This window comes from Magnolia sinica, chromosome 6 (genome assembly GCF_029962835.1).
Source record: "Magnolia sinica isolate HGM2019 chromosome 6, MsV1, whole genome shotgun sequence".
NCBI lineage: Eukaryota > Viridiplantae > Streptophyta > Magnoliopsida > Magnoliales > Magnoliaceae > Magnolia > Magnolia sinica.
The window spans coordinates 7,413,572-7,431,803 of record NC_080578.1 but is presented as its reverse complement, the minus strand read 5'-3'; the positions used below and the strand labels follow the sequence as shown (position 1 = coordinate 7,431,803).

Here is an 18,232-nt window from a genome sequence, read left to right as displayed (position 1 = left end):
TAGGGTTTTGGTTGCCATTGACATCATGGCCTGTCCCAGTTATATGTGGCAGGCAAGGTTTTGGATGTCATTATGAATCAAAATTGTGCCACCCTCTCGGATGTCATTATGAATCAAAATTGTGCCACCCTCACTTTGATCATTTCCTACATGGTGAGCTGAATGTATGAATGTATTGCAATTCAGTTCAATTGAGCATTCAAACACCCGTAAATATTAGAGGGCAAGCTTTGGATGTCCTTGACCCATGCCACTAAAACCACAGCACGTGACTAACAGCCTGAGTTTCCTTGTTGAGCAACATTCCCAGTGAAATCAGCAGATGAATAGCTTAAAACGGTAAAATTTCTTTTCCCCTGGTTTGCATTTGAAGGGGGTTAAACCGAGCTCGGTATCCAATGATTACATCAAACCTTAAAAAAGAAAAAAAAATGGTATCCAATACACCTCCAAGAATGTTACAATTATCAAAACTCGATCCACAAAAACAAAAGAGGAAAGGGACCGGATTCTTGCTAGCTCTCTTCTTTGCCCTGTTGGCTTTTGATCCTAGCCATCTGCGACACCAGCAGGTCATGCACTCTAACCTTCAGCTGCAAATATGAAAGTGTGCATTTAGTTCCAAGTATTTTAAAAAAAAATATATGGAAAACTGCATAACTAGGAGAGAGCAATTTCAATTATGCTAACCTCATCAACCCCAACTTCACTCTTCACGGACACATGGATGGCTCCATAAGGGCCCACTTTCTTGTATCTCGCCACCTCATCACCATCTTCGGTGATGACATGGGACATGTCTTGTAACAGGTCACATTTCGAGACTACATCAAGCCATAAGTGGTCCTTGAATCTTTCCCTTATCTGTCTGTATATAACAAACTGCACAATCAATTGTAGTATCAGCAATCAACGAAGTTCAATAGAGCTAGACACATCAAGGAAAAATAAAAAGCTCTTGGAGACAAGAATAGACCATGTGTCGGGAAAAGATAATAGCAGAGACAAGGTCAAGTTAAAATCATATGTTCTGACAAACTGTGACATCATTTAGAAAATGAAAATCTGAAGAAAACTTCAGGCTTGGTGGCTTGCTTAAATCCAACCACCAATTACCTTTTTGTTTTTGGAGAAGTAATGGAAGTTTTATCGAGGAAGGAAAACAGCACGACGATGAGGAATCGACACCCAAGAAATTACAAAAAGCAAGACCAAAATTAATAAAAAGACTAAAGAGAACAACTGGCAGATGGCTTGAGAATCAAAGCCCGAGCATTTGCATCCAATTTAGCCTATTTGAACACCTCATTAGGGTCATGATGATGATTGCAAAAGCATCTACCGTTGTGCTCAGCCTAAATCAACCATAGACCATGAGAAGAGTCTCCATAGGATTTTTGGCTTACAGCTCCCCCATGCCACACCAAGAAGAATGTGTCAATCAATGGTGGCATTACCTAGCAGCACTGAAATAGATTGAAGCATCTTTCCCAAACAGCTCTAGCAAAGATGTGATGCATAAATAAATGGTCCACAGATTCTCGGCTCCTCAAAGGCACATAACACAAACATTTGGGATAATCATGTCTTTTCGGACATTATCGATTGCAAGAACCTGGCTCTTGCTCACAAACCAACCAAATGAACTTTCTCGCGGCACGGAATTCCCAAGGATGAGGAGAGTGAATTGTCACATAAAAAGAATTAATAGAGATCCTTCCTGACCTCTCCAATCTCCACACCAAGCCATCCTTGTCGAGCACATAAGGGACCCAACGCTGCGGAAGATTCAATAATCTTACCATATCTTCCATTTCCTCTCCAGTCAAATTCCTGTGACAGGGGGAAACCAAACCACTTGGCCACCCAAGGATGAGAAACATTGGGAGATGGACATCCTTTTTGACGCGATACTGGCCAATCTAGGAAAGACCAAGCAAAGAGACTTGGACATCCTCCTAGAATCAAATACAAGTTCCATTCTCCGCCGTGAAACATTTTCCTTCTTGAAGAGATTGATGATTCTAAAGATTGTCTTCCAAGTGCCTGAGGCTCTATACATATACGTCTGAGTGAACCAGCCTCAACCACCAATTACCTCCAAAAAAGCAAAAAATCATGTAGATATGCATTTTGCAGTCATTCATAAGTGGATTATTAATATTAATAATAATAATAATATTATTATTATTATTCTTTTGCATCTACCTCCCCTCTGCAGATATACTAATCACCTATTTTTTAATTTTGTGGGGACCTTCCCTCAGTGGTTTGTCTTTGATGAATGATGAAATTTTATTGAGAAAGAAAAAAAAGACAAACAACAAGGCCTAAATAGGCAACTGGAAAAAAACCCTCATGCTAACAACAACAAACAAACACCAGACTAGAGATAACAGGGAGAATCAAGGGCCCTGACACAAATGCTCTACCACTAATGACTCCTGGAGCACGCTTGCATTAGCTTAAGGTGTCTGCCTTTGAGTTTACTGAACGATGCATGTAGGACAAAGACACCAATAGAAGAGAGTGTAACACCCAAGGCGATATTAGCTAAACACCATTGGTAGCAACCATTTTTTATCCACTTGATTGCATTGCAAGAGTACCCCTTGATGACAATTGGATTGAAATGATACCTCCTCAATGTTACCTTCCATAACAAGGCATTAGAAGAATCTGTACAAAAGGACCAAAATACCCCCCTTTCAGTAGACATAAATATCCACCAATCAGAAGTTAGAATGATACAACAATCTGATTTTGGAGTCCTGTAACATCTATATTAGGGCCCAAAATTTGAATGGGTTGGATTGGGATGTGCAGGCCATGTGTACAGTGGATTTGCTTGAGATAGTTTTGTCCTAATATTAATTTGAAACTAAGGATAGGGGCCAAACAGTCATTTTCCACAAAGATAACAGTGCCGATAGATTGTTTTCTTATATGGAGAAGTCTGCAATGATACCGTGAAACAGGGGAGGTATCTGCAAAAAACGAAAAACAGAGTGGAGGTATATCAATTTATATAATAGGAGGTAGATGCACTAACCTCCCTTCTTTAGTTTCTGTTAATATATGTTGTACAAATGCACTCAGAAACATGGGGTATCCATGTGCATATATATGTGTGTATTCATGGGACAATACATGAGACTTACCTACCCACTCGTAAAATAGAACTGATATTGAAAAAAATAAAAAAGCCCAAGAGTGTTTTTTGAATTGTCTAAACTTGTTATATCTTTTCAGTTATTTCGGTAAGTGGTCAAGGCTCTGCAGGGTCAGGGGCCTATGATTGATAGCCCAAATGCATGCATTTCATAATAAAATCTGCGACAAGTCCCAATGCATGCTGCCTGGGCCCTTTGCTCTAAATCACATAGAAATGACAATGCATGGAGGAAAACAAATTGTACCTGATCGGAAGGCGAGGTCCCACATTCTCCAGACAGGTCATGAACGTAGAGTATTGCCGTTGGCAAATATGAAAGGACAGCTAGTGTTAACTTCTCTAGGTTATTCCTGTCATCTTAAGTTAAGCATACAGCAGATCAGAAAATATGTAACACAAAGCCTGTGTCTTGTCATTCGACACTCACCTTCTGTGCATGGAATGCCGGAAAAAAAAGAAGCAAGATCTACCATAAGATGTTTACTGGATGTAGTAACACTTTCAAAAGTTCAAACAATGATGCCACAGAAATGAAAAACCATGGCATCGATAGCCTGCCTTTACTATAAATTGGGGGTCAAATGCTCTTGCATGGAAATCACTCATGCAATGCCAAAAGCCACCTCTCCTATTAATGATACAAATGGAGGTGTCTTTTTTTTTTTGGAACGAACAAATGGAGGTACCTTACCATCGCATCTCTTCAAAAGGCCAGGAGTGTCAGTCACCTGCAGTCAATTTCTTTGATTTCTAGATAAAATTGAACGAAAACAAAATCAGAATAACAATGTATCAATATCATAAAAGAAAATGACAAACCTGAAATCGCTCATAGTTTATAGCAATGTGACCCATCAATATTCCTCTAGTTGTGAAAGGGTAGTTGCAAACCTGAGTAAAAGAATTAGGTCATGACTAGAAGTGCAATGCAGGAACGATATTGTCAAAATCATCATCTTGCAAATTAAATTGAATGTTAGTTTGGAACTGAATAGTGTGAGTAGAGGGTTGCAGTCATTTGCATGGTCTTAAGATTTGGGTGAGTCCCAATCAACTTGGATTCGGTCAGACCCAATCCAGTTCGACACGATGAGTCAACCCCGACTCAGCCAAGTCACGACCTGACTCAAGACCAGATGAGTTGGTCCGAGCCACTGTCTGAAATCCATTGTCATTTATTGACACAATAATCTTTGTTGACAAATGAAAGATAATCATTTTTCCAAAAAAAAAAAAGTCATTAAAATATTCTTACTCATGCTATGATTCAATCCAACCACACAGCATGGATTTTATTTTATATTTTAACATGTTTAATAAAAACCTGCGGACGACGATCAGATGTTTTGAAGCTGTTGCAGGGTTGAAGGTGAATCTGTCTAAATCCAAAATCCATGGGGTCAACATAGATGATCAGGAAATGGTAGCTCTTGCTGACCTTATGGGCTGTGTTTTGGGATCCCTCCCTACTACTTTTGTTGGCCTCCCGTTATGCAAAGGTCAGCCCAATAAACTCCAATGGGAGAAAGTTCTGCAGAGATTCCGATCCCGATTAGCCGGGTGGAAGAGGCGCCTGCTTTCCATAGGTGGGAGACTCACGCTAATCAAAGCTGCGTTGTCCAACCTCCCCACCTATTTCATGTCCCTTTTTCAGTGCCCAACCACGGTCCTAAACGCCATCGACAGGCTCAGACGTAATTTCCTATGGAGTGGATCGGAGGACAAAATCAAGTTCAGTCTTATGAAATGGAGGGACGTATGCAAACATTTTAAAGAAGGCGGAGCTGGTATCAAAGATCTCAAATTGATGAATCGGGCCCTTCTAGGTAAATGGATTTGGAAACTTGGTTCTGAAAAGGATAGCCTATGGAATATTATCATTAAAGGTAAGTATGGGAGCTCGACAGGAGGGTGGTGGTCGAATGATTCTACTCTTCACAGGGCTTCGGCGATCTGGAGAGGAATTAGTCGGCTTAAAGAAGAGGTCATCCACTTTGTCGATTTCGAAGTAGGCAGGGGAGACAACGTTTGTTTCTGGCATGACATTTGGCTTGGGGAAAAGCCTCTAAAGGATAAATTTCCCCCTATATTCCGGGTGGCAACAAATGGAAATAGTCTCATAGCTGAAAATTACTCCCTGGTTGCTGATAAGGTTATCTGGAATATTCCCTGTAGAAGGAACCTTCACGATTGGGAAATCAACCACTTCATTGATCTGATGCAGCTTCTTCAGTCTGTATCCCTTAAACAGGAAAGCAACGATAGCATTACTTGGAAAGCAGATAAATCTTCCGTCTTCACGGTGTGGTCTTTCTTCAAAATTTTATCAGCCAACAACGCCTCCACACCTTCTCATCATTCCCATTTCATCTGGAAATACGATGCTCCTCCAAAACTACTGGTTTTCGGCTGGTTGGTGGGAAACAACCGAATTCTTAGCCTCGATAACCTCAGGAAAAAAGGAATGATCTTACCCAATGTCAGTTTATGCTGCATGTTGTCAGAAGAATCAGTGAATCATTTACTGATTCATTGCCCCTTTGCCTACTCTATCTGGTCTACGCTCCTGTCCTCTTTTAAAATTAGCTGGTGTTTTCCAAGGGATGTGGACACTCTTCTTAAAGCCTGGCATGGGGTCAGATTAGGAAAGTTTAAATCCAGGATCTGGCAGACAGCTATTCTGGCAGTTTGGTGGGCCATCTGGTTAGAAAGGAACAACAGACGTTTTCAGAATGAAACCAAGCCCTCCCATTTAGTTTCTTCCAACATCACATGTTTCATTGCCGAGTGGACATCCATGAAGGAAGGGTCCAATGTTGATCTGTCTTTTTTGTTCTCTTAAGGTCCTGCCATCTCAGCAGGCTTCCTCTTTTGTGTTCTCTTTTTTCTTCTTATTAATGCAAGTTAATTTTCAAAAAAAAAAAACAAAAAAAAACCTAAGGGCAGTACAGTTTCATATTACAGTTGGCTGATCGAAGATACCTCAGGCTTCCCTGTTGAGAGTATGCGGACTAGTGATGATTTCCCCACATTAGGTGCTCCAACAAGACAGAGCGTCGGTGTTTCTGGATCAACTACTGGCATACCACGCAACGTCTGTCAGTCCAAATTAAATAATTAAAAGGGTGGTCCATAATTCAATAATAGATAAGAATTTTCTAACAGTAAAAAATCATCTTCATCAACTGCAGGATCAATTTTATTTTATTTTATTTCTTTTAGCACAGGTGATCAGTTCAAAAATCAATTTCCAATGTTACCATTTCCTTCAGAGAAACAGAACAAGCTTAAATTGTCCAAAAATAAGAAACAGAACTTTTGTTAAGATCAACAAGTTGGAAGTATAAGCACCTGAAGAATGTACTATAGAGAAGTGTATTCATGTAGCATTTTCACTTTGATTATCACTCAAACACAAACATCAGGCAGACAGTATTACAAGAAAATAAAAATAAAAAACCCCACGAAACACACAAGTCTTGCAAGAACCGCCAATCAAGCACATAAGCACCTTGCAAGCACTATCATCAAGAGCATGGATATTTGCAAGTGTAACCGTAGTAGGGCCTTAAATGGGTTGGGTTCAGGTCACCTCAAGGTCGCCCTGGATCTGGCCTGATTATTAATTGGACCCCAACACCTGGATACAGATCTGACTTGCACACCCAATATCCAGACACAGATCCGACTCTGACTAGGTTTGCACGCTATTGGATCGGTCCAACTTGTTGATGCTTTAAAGGCATAAAGATTTAGGCTATCAAAGTCTATCAGAATCCATCCTGATCCTAGGACCTAGATTTAGAACCGACTTGGCGGATGCCAAATGTTGGTCAAGATCTGTTTAAAGAAATCAGGTTGGGTTCACCATGTTGGACCCATCAGTAGGGTTTGGCCAGGGTCCGAGTCAGGTACCTGATTAACTTCAATAGTCATAGTCTCTGCGTTATTTTAACGATTAAATGAGGTTCACTAAGCCCAATAGCTATCACATGTGCATAAGAGAGGCCCATCTTTACACCACCCATGTGTCAAGGTGACACATGTGTGAGTTTCAATCTGTTCATCACAAGGTCCAACTTTTGAGATGCCCTTGTTCAACATGGACCTGAACAGAAACCAAGGTCTGAATCCTGATGAGTACCTGAATTTGATAGGATCCAGGAACAAAAATATGGTATCGAGACCTGGATCCGACCCCCTTTAAGAAGGTTTGGGTATGGAACACCAAAACCAGACCTATTGACAGCCTTACCTAGGACCTCCTTTCCTCCATATCACGCGCTACATAGCTTCCCTGGGTACTCTATTGCATACTCACCAGATATATAAAAACCATTTCCAGATTCTTTCTTTTATCACTATACATGAAGCCAAACTAATTTGTTGATATCCTTCTTTTTTGTCCTGGTCTTTATTCCACCACCCAAAGCTTCAAAGTATAACTCATAGTGTTTTTTCCCCCTTCCCTTTTGGGAAAAGAAACAAAATTCAGAGAGTAATTGGCTATTTATATAATTGATCCCTCAATAATTGGTGCAACTTTGGCATATCCTTTGTTCTTGTATATGGGTATTTTGATGCTTCTCCTCCACTCATCTGCCATTTTCTTTCTCTGCAAAGTTCTATTGTAAATCTAGCTACAAGTTACAACCTCATCTAGTTTTTTCCGCTCTTCTATAGGTTTATCATTTATCATGTGTCTTCAACAACCTTTCCTTGTACTTGTTTTTTTTTTTTTTTTGAAAAGTCATGATATGTATATTAAAAAAGGAATAGGAATACAAAAAGGAGGAGAGGGAGTTTGCCGAGAAAGCAGACTCCACTAAACTCCAAGAAAGAGAAAATCACAATCCTTAAGATCTACATCAAAAACAGCCCATTCTATTATTAGCCGCTTTGCCTTAGAGGCTATGACCGCTTCCGGGTTCGAAATATCCCTGAAACATCTCCCGTTTCTTTCTTCCCAAACCGACCACCAAACTGCAATAATGGCCATTCTCCACAGGCGAGTCTTTTGCTTGCCTAATCTAACCCCATGCCAGGCTTGTATGAGATAAGTCACGGAACCAGGGAAGCACCACCTAGTATTGAAGCAATTGAGGAATTCTGACCAAATCCGGGAGATAAAAGGGCAGGAGAGAAGTAGGTGATCAATCGATTCTTCATCCTTCAAACAACAAAGGCAAACATTAACTATAGTCATCCCCCTCTTTCTCAAATTATCTACCGTGAGATCTTCTTGTTCCCCACCAACCACCCGAATGAGGCATATTTAGGGGGAATCGAGTATTTCCATAAGTGGTAAGATGGATGGTCATCTTTAGAGATCAACTCTTGCTCCAACAAAGTGTAAAGCGATTTATCTGAGAAGGAACTGGACTTATCCATCCTCCAGCAAATTCTGTCTGGATTCTATGAAAACACGCATGCGGTGTCAATTCCCCCAGATCCAAGGCCCCTCCCAGTTCTACCCCATGCCCAAGTCTTCATTTAACAACCTCTAAATGTAGCCTCTCCATCTCCCTAATCTTATTGTCTTTCACCAAGACCCTCCAATCCTCACTCTTTATGGATCTAACATGGTTTGTGTCAGTACCCTCTCTCCCTTGCTTTCATTAGTTTCTAAGTATCTTTCTCTCACTCTCTAGTGCCCAACCAATATTATAACTCATCATACACTTGATGTTTAGCTCTGCTGACTACTTCTCTTCCTGTTATTAATTTCTACACATTTTGAGGTTTTACACATTTATCCTTTATATCAACTGTATGATTTACTGTGGAGATTCATAGAAAAATGTACATTGTAAAGACCACAAAATATGGTTCTGCAAGGGAAATATTCCAGAACTTCGCAATCACTACTTGAACTAATGGGATAAAATCACCAGAGGTTAAAACAATGAGCAAAAACCAGAAACATGTTTCTCGTGCTAACTCTCGACTGAGTAAGCAGCAGTTGTGAGAAAGACACAAAACCTTATCTTAGCCTTTCACAATATCTGGATGGTGATGAGGGAAAATTATCATTTTGCCATTTGTAAGTTCAGTGTGCAGTTAGCAACTAGACAGTCAATACTAGAAGGCTATTTTTGTGTGATTTACGTCATTATAGAATATATTTGTCAACTAGAAGATGGAAACTGCAAAGGCATACAGGGAAAGGAAGCATAAAATCACATTATAAAGAATAAGATATCAAAATGTAGGTGTCTAGAACTCGGTGCATCAAGATAGAAGGTAAAAAGAACCAAAGAAAAAAGGGTGCCTAGCTGGCTTCACACAGATTCAAGACAGCAATATTGCATAAGCATTACTCACAAAAAGATTAGGAAGGAATCTTTCCAAAAAAAAAGAAGAAGAAGATTAGGAAGGATTGACCAAAATAATGGAATTGTATTCTCTTCGTTTTTTATTCAAGGTTCAATCACATGCATTTTGTAGATAACCCACTGTGTCTGAATATAGAGGGTATGCATCCTTTCAAGGTTGACTACCTTTGCAACGTTTAACAGATCGTCAATAGACTTTCCTTCAAGTTGAAAAATTTCTTCGAGCTTCTTTACACCCTGCAGATAAAAACCACGCTGACTCAAAATCTAAAGGCTGAAGGTTTGAAGCAAAAAGTAGGATTGAGAGAGATGAACCAAGAGAAAGGATTTGAATCAAGACAATTGAAAGAATTTAGACAAATGGATTCATCAGAGATGTATTTGATTGTGAATAGGCACTGACCTCACTCAATCGTTCCTCTGCTTCACGCTTTGATAGGGACTGTTAGAGGTAAATACAAGAAATGGGTAAAACCTTTTCCTTTATTGGAGAATAATATAGTAAGCAATGTGCTTGTTAGTTAAGACTTGAAGCCTGTACAATTTTAACAGAAACAATTTAAGAATATCATTTTGAGCAAGCACACATTCAAAGGGTTTGCCAGCATCATAGTTGCATGAAGTGTGAAGTGAATCTTTCAAAAAAACGAAAAAGAAAGAAGAAGCGTGAAGTGAAGCAGCAACAGATTTGGGTGTGGGAATGGGGAAATGACTGTTTGAAAATGTTAGCATGTATAAGCAGTCAGGAAGAGGGATCAGGAGCACGAGCCCAAAGCAAAATCGGAGTGAGAGCAGCACCTGGTTAGAAGGATTGTGCAACTAAGGGCTGCGTTTAGCACCCACCCAAAATTATGATTTTATAAATATTGGTGGGTCCATGCCACAATTTAAATTCTGCAACCTCTATAAAAGTTTAAAAAAAAAGAAAAAAAGAAGAAAAAAAAAAACAGAGCACGAAACTTGCCAACTAAGATATTCACTATTACACTTCTAAACCTTTGATTCCCTGATAGTTGAACTGTAAGGGGAGGAAGACTGCCATAACCTTTTACGAACATACTCCACCAGGAAAACAAAGAAAGTTGGAAGTAAATCTTACAACTATCAAAATGATGGGTTTTTTTTTTGGCCTGCGTCTGTGAGGGTTTCATACAGGTTAAGGTTACAACCATGCATTCAAACTCAAACCTGTTAACAATCGAAGCATTGTAAAGGTTATACAACTGCATTCAGTTCTGAGTTAACATTATGCCAACCTTAGCACAAAGAGAAGCGTGTTCCTTTCCAACAGATACAACCTTCTTTCTTAGAGTGTCAACCCTTCTTAACACCTGTTGAAATGAAAATCCTTAGAAATATAGCATACAAATGGCATAGCACACAGTAAATGTTTTTTTTTTTTTTTTTGAAAGATAATGAAACTTTTATTAAAAGGGAAAGCAAAAACAAACAGAAAAATGCGGTACATCAAAAGCAAAACAACAACATTGGGGTGCCAAGACAGCGACCCAACAACTACCCAAGAAACTCCGAGTTACAACCGTAAAGCTGTGAGACAACAAAAGCCCATTCAATAATCAGCATTCTTGCCCTAGCGGAGGTTCCTTCCACCGACCTTTTGGAGTTATCGAAGCACCTAGCATTTCTCTCTTCCCAAACCGCCCACCAAATGGCGGCAAAGCCATTTTCCACAGCTTTGTTTTGATTTTATCGAGACCCAGACCGTGCCAAGCAAGCAAGCAAGCAAGCAAAGGCCCACTGAATCTAGGAAGGACCAGGATATACGGAACTGACCCATAATATCGGCCCCTATCAGGCTAAGAAAAGGACAATGCAAGTAAACTCGAAGGTTATACGTGCAAGTAAACATACGGGCCACAGAGAGCAGGAAGTGCACCAGACATTAACTTGAACCACATGCAGACACGAATGCGAATTGCCCGTTAAATGGAAGTTACAGGAATCCCCTCTAACCCCTGATGTGTCCAATGAAAGTGTGCGATGCGCACTTGACAAATGTGGGCCCTACAGTGAGAAGGGTAAAATTGTCTTTTCACATAGGGGAATCCTGGCTTTTCCCTTGCGGGGCCCACAATTGACGTGCGCACATGGAGCATTATCATTGGGCTACATCAGGGTTACAGGCAATTTGCATCGTGCAAGCATGATCTTAAGGGGAATTTACTTTTCAAGGAAAACTAAAAATAAAAAGGAATATTAAACGGGATTTTCTTTGGGGCAACTTGCCTAAGAAGAAAAATTTCCACTTATTGGAGTGAAGTTTGCAAACCATATGAGGAAGGTGGTGCTAATTTTCATAATTTGGCTTTGATGAATGAAGCTCTTTTGGGTAAATGGCGGCGGCAGTTTGGGGCGGAAAGGGGAGCTCTTTGGAGAGAGATAATTGCTACAAAATATGGATATTCGGAAAGAGGGTGGTGGACTAAGGAGACATCCCACTACAAAGCGTTGACAGTTTGGAAAGACATTAATAGCATGGGAGCTAAGTTCAAGGAAGGAGCGGCCTTCTCTTTGGGCAATGGGGAGAAGATTTGTTTATGAGAAGACGTGTGGATGGGTGACTTACCTCTAAATATTAGATTCCCAGCTATTGCTAGTTTGGCTCCGGACCGTTATGTTTTGATTGATAGATGTTATGAAGTTTGTGGTGAGACAGTAGTGTGGACTTTGCCTTGTTGTCGCTTTCTTCAGGATGATGAGGTGGACAAGTATGCTGCCCTCTTAGAGTGGTTGCATTCTTGTAGGCCTTTGATTGGTGAGATTGACAGTATGAGTTGGATTACAGACAAGTCAGGTTGCTTCTTGGTTCGACCGTTCTACTTCATGCTTCGGAAGTGTGGGCAGAAGTAAGGAAAGACGACTCACATGTGGCATTACAGCACCCCTCCTAAGATTGGGGCCTTTGGTTGGCTTGTGGATAGAAACAAAGTTCTGATGATCGACAATCTCCAAAAGCATTCTATGGTCATTCCAAACCTATGCCTTATGCCATGAATGATGTTAAGTTGGTTAACCATCTTTTTATCCATTGCCCCTTTGGCTTGGTCTATGCTTTCTGACATTAGTGATCTCTTTATGGCATGGAATGGCATGGGGTAGCCCTTTGCCAAAAAGTTTAAGCGGGCTAGAGGCTTTGTCTCCTAGCAGGTTTATGGCTGATTTGGACTGAGAGGAGTGGTACATGCTTTCGCAATGCTTGCCGAAGCGTCAAGTGGGTTATTAGTATTGTTTGGGAAGCTGTTGTAGAATGGGCAGTGAGTAAGGGATGGTTGGAAAGATGCAATTTTCCTTTTTTGATCTGTTTGCCTTCTTTTGTTGTTTTGGTTTCTTGGTGCTACCTCAACACCTTTTTAACAAAAGCTTTCATTATCTTTCAAAAATAAATAATAAAAAAAATCTTAAAGGGAAATCTAGACAACAAGGATACATTTTGATGCACTGGTCAATTGTATTGCAATTCGTCTGGTTAGTGGGAAGAAAGAGAGTGCTAACTATGGACAATTTGCAAAAGAGATCCCTTGTCTTTTCGAACATTTTTTTTTTTTTTTTTTGATGTGTATGGGAGATGCAGAGTCAATTGATCACCTATTCATTCACTCTACCCTTTTGGTCGAAAGGCGTGTGAACGCTTTCTTGATGCTTCTATATCGTTTGGGTGATGTCAACGTTTATTGTGGACCTCCTGTGGGCTGGGGAGTTGGAAAAGCAGTATGAAGACTTCGTATTATGGAGAATCCTTTGGTCTATTTGGGGGCGTCGAAATAGCCATTGCTTTCGTAACAAGAACTCTTTGGTGGAAGAGGTTATCAGGAACATTCAAGTACAATGTTTTGGGTTGGGCATCTTATACAAAGGCAGTCAAATCTGCTAATCTCTCCTCTCTTTTTTTTTTTTAGAATTGTATTCTTTTGTGCCTTTTGGTGTGCTCTTTAATAAAACTCAGTTCTCTTTCTCAAAAAAAAGTACTGCATTTGTTAGTCTAAAAGAGTGGAAATGACAGCAACAGTAATTGCCCTCCCTAGCATAGGTATTGGGGGAATGGGCTTGAAGATGCAATTACATTACTTTCAAGCTGGACATGGAGAGGATTTAACTGCAATTTAAAGGCTCATCCTTGTTATGAATACTAGGGAGCACCAATACAATTTGGCTATTTCCTCTTGTCTAAACGGATAGTTTGCAATTCAATTCACTTCAGCATCCAAACACTGCCTAAATGAATACATTCTTAAGGAATTAATATAATTTTCATCACAATAGTAATCACAGATGCCTGTGTAATGATGCAAAAAGACAAGCCAACCAAGCACACGAAAGGTACATAAGAGGACATCCAAATAAATGTATAACCAGGCAACTTAAATGGTTTTTTTTTTTTAAATTTTTGAAAGATCACTGAATTATATTAAAAAAACAAAGAAACAAAAGGAGAAGAAGGGAAGCTGAGAAAGCAAGCCCATCTAAACTCTGAGAAACAAAAGATTACAGCCCTTAACACTGTCTACACCAGTGGCCCATTCAATGATAGTGCACTTGGCCTTACTAGCTACACTCTCAGCTGAGTGCTCCCTGTCATGAAAACATCTTTCATTCCTTTCTTCCCAAACACACCACCAGGCAGCTTAAATGGTTAAACACCATTGAAAAGGAATGAAAAGCAACAGTACTTATGAAATTTCAGATTGGTGTAGATTCTATAAGGTCGAGTATTGTAACAAGGGGTTATTGCAAAATAACAATAAAGTCTACCTGTTCATAGTTTCCATCCCCAAGCGTCAACTCGATAAGAGACCGTTCATAAGGATGCAGGTGATGTTTATTGGGGAAGTTCTCCATATACCCTCTCAGAGGAACAGCTAATTCCTTACAACAGAGACATGGAAAGCTTAGATGCAAGTTGCAGCAGTTTCCATGGATAGAGTTCAAGAAAAGCATGCCAAACACCACCAGACTTGCTGCAATCAAACCATATAAAGATTCTAAGATAGGTAAGATGTGGAATGAGCTTACCTTCATCAATGCATCAAGTTGCCTTGCACCTTTATTTCTTTCTCTCTTTGCAATGTTAGCAATACCTATGGCACGACCAACATAAACATTAGACGCCATATGCATTGACTGATTGTGTAAAAGCAACCAAGATCATATACCCTTTGTAGGAGAGACTCTCCTTGCTTTCCTCATTGCCGAATAGAGTATGTCAATCGAAGGCATCACCATGGGTAGCTTTTGAAATGCGCCAACTGTCTCAAGCTTCCCCAAAGGTTTGTCCTAGAAAATAGAAAAACAAAGATGTAAATGTATTTTCTTTGCTAATTTGGCTAATTAGTTCTTCTTTGCCAATGCAGTAAATGTCAATTTGGGTGCCCAAATCATTATTGGCGACATTTCAGATCGAACCTGAAACATCTAATCATGATTTGGAGTGTAAAAAGAAACCCCACCCGCCCACCCCCCCCCCCCCCCCCCCCCTTCACCTCAAATTCATGGTGGAATGGATAACCATCCATTCTGCCAAACTATCGGCTCACTTGTGATTTGGGTTACATCCTAACATGCCGTTCTAATTTCTAGAGCCTGACTTCCTAAACTTCAAAGAACTATATAAGACCCTTAAAGATACAATTCTGAAACAGATAGTTTATAGAATACACTACCTAAGCAACTGCAAAACCTTCTGAGACACAGACACTTTGGCGGAAATAATCGAAATGAAAACCCATTAAATATTGGAATCCTAAGGAAACAATTATCAAGGAAAAATACCGAAATACTGGTTGCTTGTTCATTCCGAACTGCAGGTATATAGCTTCTGTTAACAACTTCATATGCCGCTGCTTGTATTCTCCTATGAAAACTCAAGCTAGAACAGATCCTTGTTTCCAGTGTTGAAAATGGATCTGCATCACCAATCAGTTACCACATCACATTTCTGCACTTGCTTGCACAAATGATATTAGTAGAAGGGAAGACACGAGCAGGTACAAATACTTCAAAGAGGCACCAAATGAAACTTGATTTGAATGGATGAACATGTATTTGAGAATTTAAGCTGCATTTGGGTGCTCCATTGAATTGAATTGCCATGATTTGATTGAGAAAAGCAGAGATGACCAAAATGGTGCTAGCCCAACTCCTTTCATAGTGAGGAACAAGCCCCAAATACAATTTCTGATTTATTTAGTCCAAACCTGAAATAAAGGAACTGCAATTAGGGGTACCGTTAGGAATATCTGCTCAACCCAATCAGATTATTGCAATTCAGTTCACTTGACCATTCGACACACCCTCCACTAGGATCCAAAATTCCATATAAAGAAAAGGATACATTCGATCCTAATCAAGGTTTAAAGTATAGCCGAAGCCGGCACATATCAACTGATATGAACTGGTATTGTCCATGACCGATATGGCTGTATCAGCCTGAAACAGCCGATGCAGGGTGATATGATCCTGTATCGGTGGTGAATAATACGGTACGCCAGAATCAATTTTTAAACCATGATAGCAAATGCAAATAAAAATTCAAATATGAAATTGACGGGAAAGTGGATCCAGTCCAAACTTCAGTTATAACGAGTAACCCAACCAAAGTGGAAACCACAATAGCTTCACGTTCAAGACTGAAACACGTAGAATAGCGATTGTGACGTTTGGTTGCCATGATGAATTAAAACAGCGGAACCTCCACTTTGCTCATCTCTCAAGTATCGAGTTGGATTATTGCAATTCAGTTCACTCGAGCATCCAAACGCGCCCTTAAGTAGAAGCAAAAATTAATTAATTTTTTTTTAAAAGGTACAGAAGAACATGATCTACATATGAAGAAATATGGTAAGAATATGAAAGCTACCCTTCAATGATATTACCAACAGCCCATTGTTACATATTTACTAAAAAAGAAGACAGAAAATAACAGTAAATGCCATGTATTTGAAATTTCTAACAAATGGGCATTTGTCTAATGATACGAAGAGATGGGTTTTCTATCTTGAGATAGAAGAGTGCATAGATTCTTGATGTTTTTCCTTTCAGAGAGAGAGAGAGAGAGAGAGAGAGAGAGAGAGAGAACCTTTAGGAAGCCTAGAGGTAGATAAGAGTAGTTTGGTAGAAGGAAGCTGCAGAAGTTGCAAGAGATTCGACGTCCCGCTGCTCATGATTTCCAACAAATGAATCCTATCTCTGATTTCTCTGTCTCTCTCTGATTTTTCCCTTTCACTGAGAAACTGATAAACGCAAAAGCGATTCGCGGGAAGGGTGCCGATGCGGCACACGTGCAAGTGATCAGGTCCACTCGCCAGGCAATCAGTGCTAAGAACGACGCGGATCAGGTGGTGTTGGCAGCATCACCCCCAGCGTTGGTGTGTGATGTGTTGGGCGCTGTGGGGCCCACTATGATATATATCTGTTTTATATCCACGCCTTCCATATGTTTGCCAGCTCATTTTAAGGCATGAGGTAAAAAAATGAAGTAGATCCGAAGCTCAAGTGGACCACACCACAGGAAACGGTGGGGACGATGACACCCACCATTGAAACCTTCCTAAGGCCCACCGTAATGTTTATTTGCCATCCAAACTGTTGATAAGGTCACACAGACCTGGATGAAAGGGAAAATACAGATATCAGCTTGATTCAAAACTTGTATGGGCCCAAGAAGTTTTTAATGGTAGGCGTTCAATCATCACTGTTTCCAGTAGTGTGGTCCACTTGAGCTTTGAAAATGCATATTTTTGGACTTATACCTTCCAATGAGGTGGCAAAACGGATGGACGGCGTGGATATATAACACATACATCAGGGTGGGCCCCACAGCGCCCAACACATCTCACACCACCACTGGGGGTGGTGCTGGCAGCAACAATACCTAATCAGCGTCCGACATGTAGTACTTAGATGTTTATATCTTGGTTTTATGAACATAAATCATCTTAATATTCTATTTTACTCATGTATGTGTTGCAAGGTGAATTTAAGAGCTTGGATTGAAAAATGGTGCTAAAAAGTAAGAATTTGATGCTCAAAAATCACCAAGGCAAGGGATGGATCTTAGGAGATCAAGATTAAAGAATTCACATGCCAAAGATCCAAGAAAACCAAGCGAGGAATGAAGAGAATCGAAGATTTGAAGTGAAGAATCCTGAAATCGTCCTGAAAAAGTGTATTATGAAGCTGTGAAGTTTATTTTGAAAAACTGCGCAGCAGGAAGTCTGTTTTAAACGAACTATGCAGCGAGAAGTCTATTTTGGAAAAATACGTATATTTGAGGCGTTTTCTAGGGTTTTCAACTTTGTACGAAAATTGGAGTTCCCTACTTATAAATAGGGCCTCCTAGGGCATTCTTAAACATCATTAGAAGCATTCAAGAGCAATATTTAGGGTTTTTAAAGAGTTCTTTAGTTTTATTAAAGCTTTACAAGTTGTTTTTTTTATTTTAGATCTTTTCTATTTGCATTTTTTTCTTCTTTCTTTCTTGTTGCTTTTTATTTCTGCAATTTAATTATGTTTTTCTAAGTTCCCTCTAGCCCAAGCTAGAAGGGAAGCACATGGGTTTATTATTTCTTTAAGATTATGATGATTGATTGTTTTAATGATGAGAAGAATGGTATATGCATGTTATCTATTATTTAAGTTTTATTTTTTATTCTCTTGTAAGATCCATATGTTTCCATCATATGAGATCCACATTAATGGATAGGCT

General features: G+C 39.8%; 1 protein-coding gene across 4 annotated transcripts; it reads right to left on the bottom strand.

Moving 5' to 3' along the window:
* Positions 1–325: 325 nt before the first annotated feature.
* Positions 326–16,761, bottom strand: LOC131248128 (uncharacterized). Of its 4 annotated transcripts, XM_058248198.1 has the most exons (15): positions 16,604–16,744; positions 16,121–16,289; positions 15,298–15,431; positions 14,682–14,802; positions 14,542–14,606; positions 14,281–14,394; positions 10,767–10,841; positions 9,914–9,952; positions 9,676–9,747; positions 6,158–6,271; positions 3,995–4,066; positions 3,867–3,903; positions 3,420–3,532; positions 691–882; positions 326–593 (listed from the first exon to the last, which is right to left on the bottom strand). In XM_058248198.1, the coding sequence occupies exons 4-15, from the start codon at positions 14,749–14,751 to the stop codon at positions 516–518; spliced, it is 1,041 nt and encodes a 346-aa protein (XP_058104181.1). In that variant the 5' UTR covers positions 14,752–14,802; positions 15,298–15,431; positions 16,121–16,289; positions 16,604–16,744; the 3' UTR covers positions 326–515. The 4 variants fall into 4 exon arrangements, 3 of the variants coding, with proteins under 3 accessions (XP_058104181.1, XP_058104180.1, XP_058104182.1); XM_058248197.1 differs by lacking the exon at positions 16,121–16,289 and having other exon boundaries at positions 16,604–16,761; XR_009172148.1 differs by lacking the exons at positions 326–593; positions 16,121–16,289 and adding an exon at positions 1,458–2,098 and having other exon boundaries at positions 744–882; positions 16,604–16,761.
* Positions 16,762–18,232: the final 1,471 nt, after the last annotated feature.

What these genes read in the sequence shown, in the direction of transcription:
- LOC131248128 (XM_058248197.1), bottom strand. Translation starts at nt 16,688, where the DNA reads ATGAGCAGCGGGACGTCGAATCTCTTGCAACTTCTGCAGCTTCCTTCT. An exon ending in AACTTGATGCATTGATGAAG is followed by an intron (nt 14,395 to 14,541) that starts GTAAGCTCATTC and finishes CTCTGTTGTAAG; the next exon opens with GAATTAGCTGTTCCTCTGAG. An exon ending in CCTTTTGAAGAGATGCGATG is followed by an intron (nt 3,533 to 3,866) that starts GTAAGGTACCTC and finishes GCTTAACTTAAG; the next exon opens with ATGACAGGAATAACCTAGAG.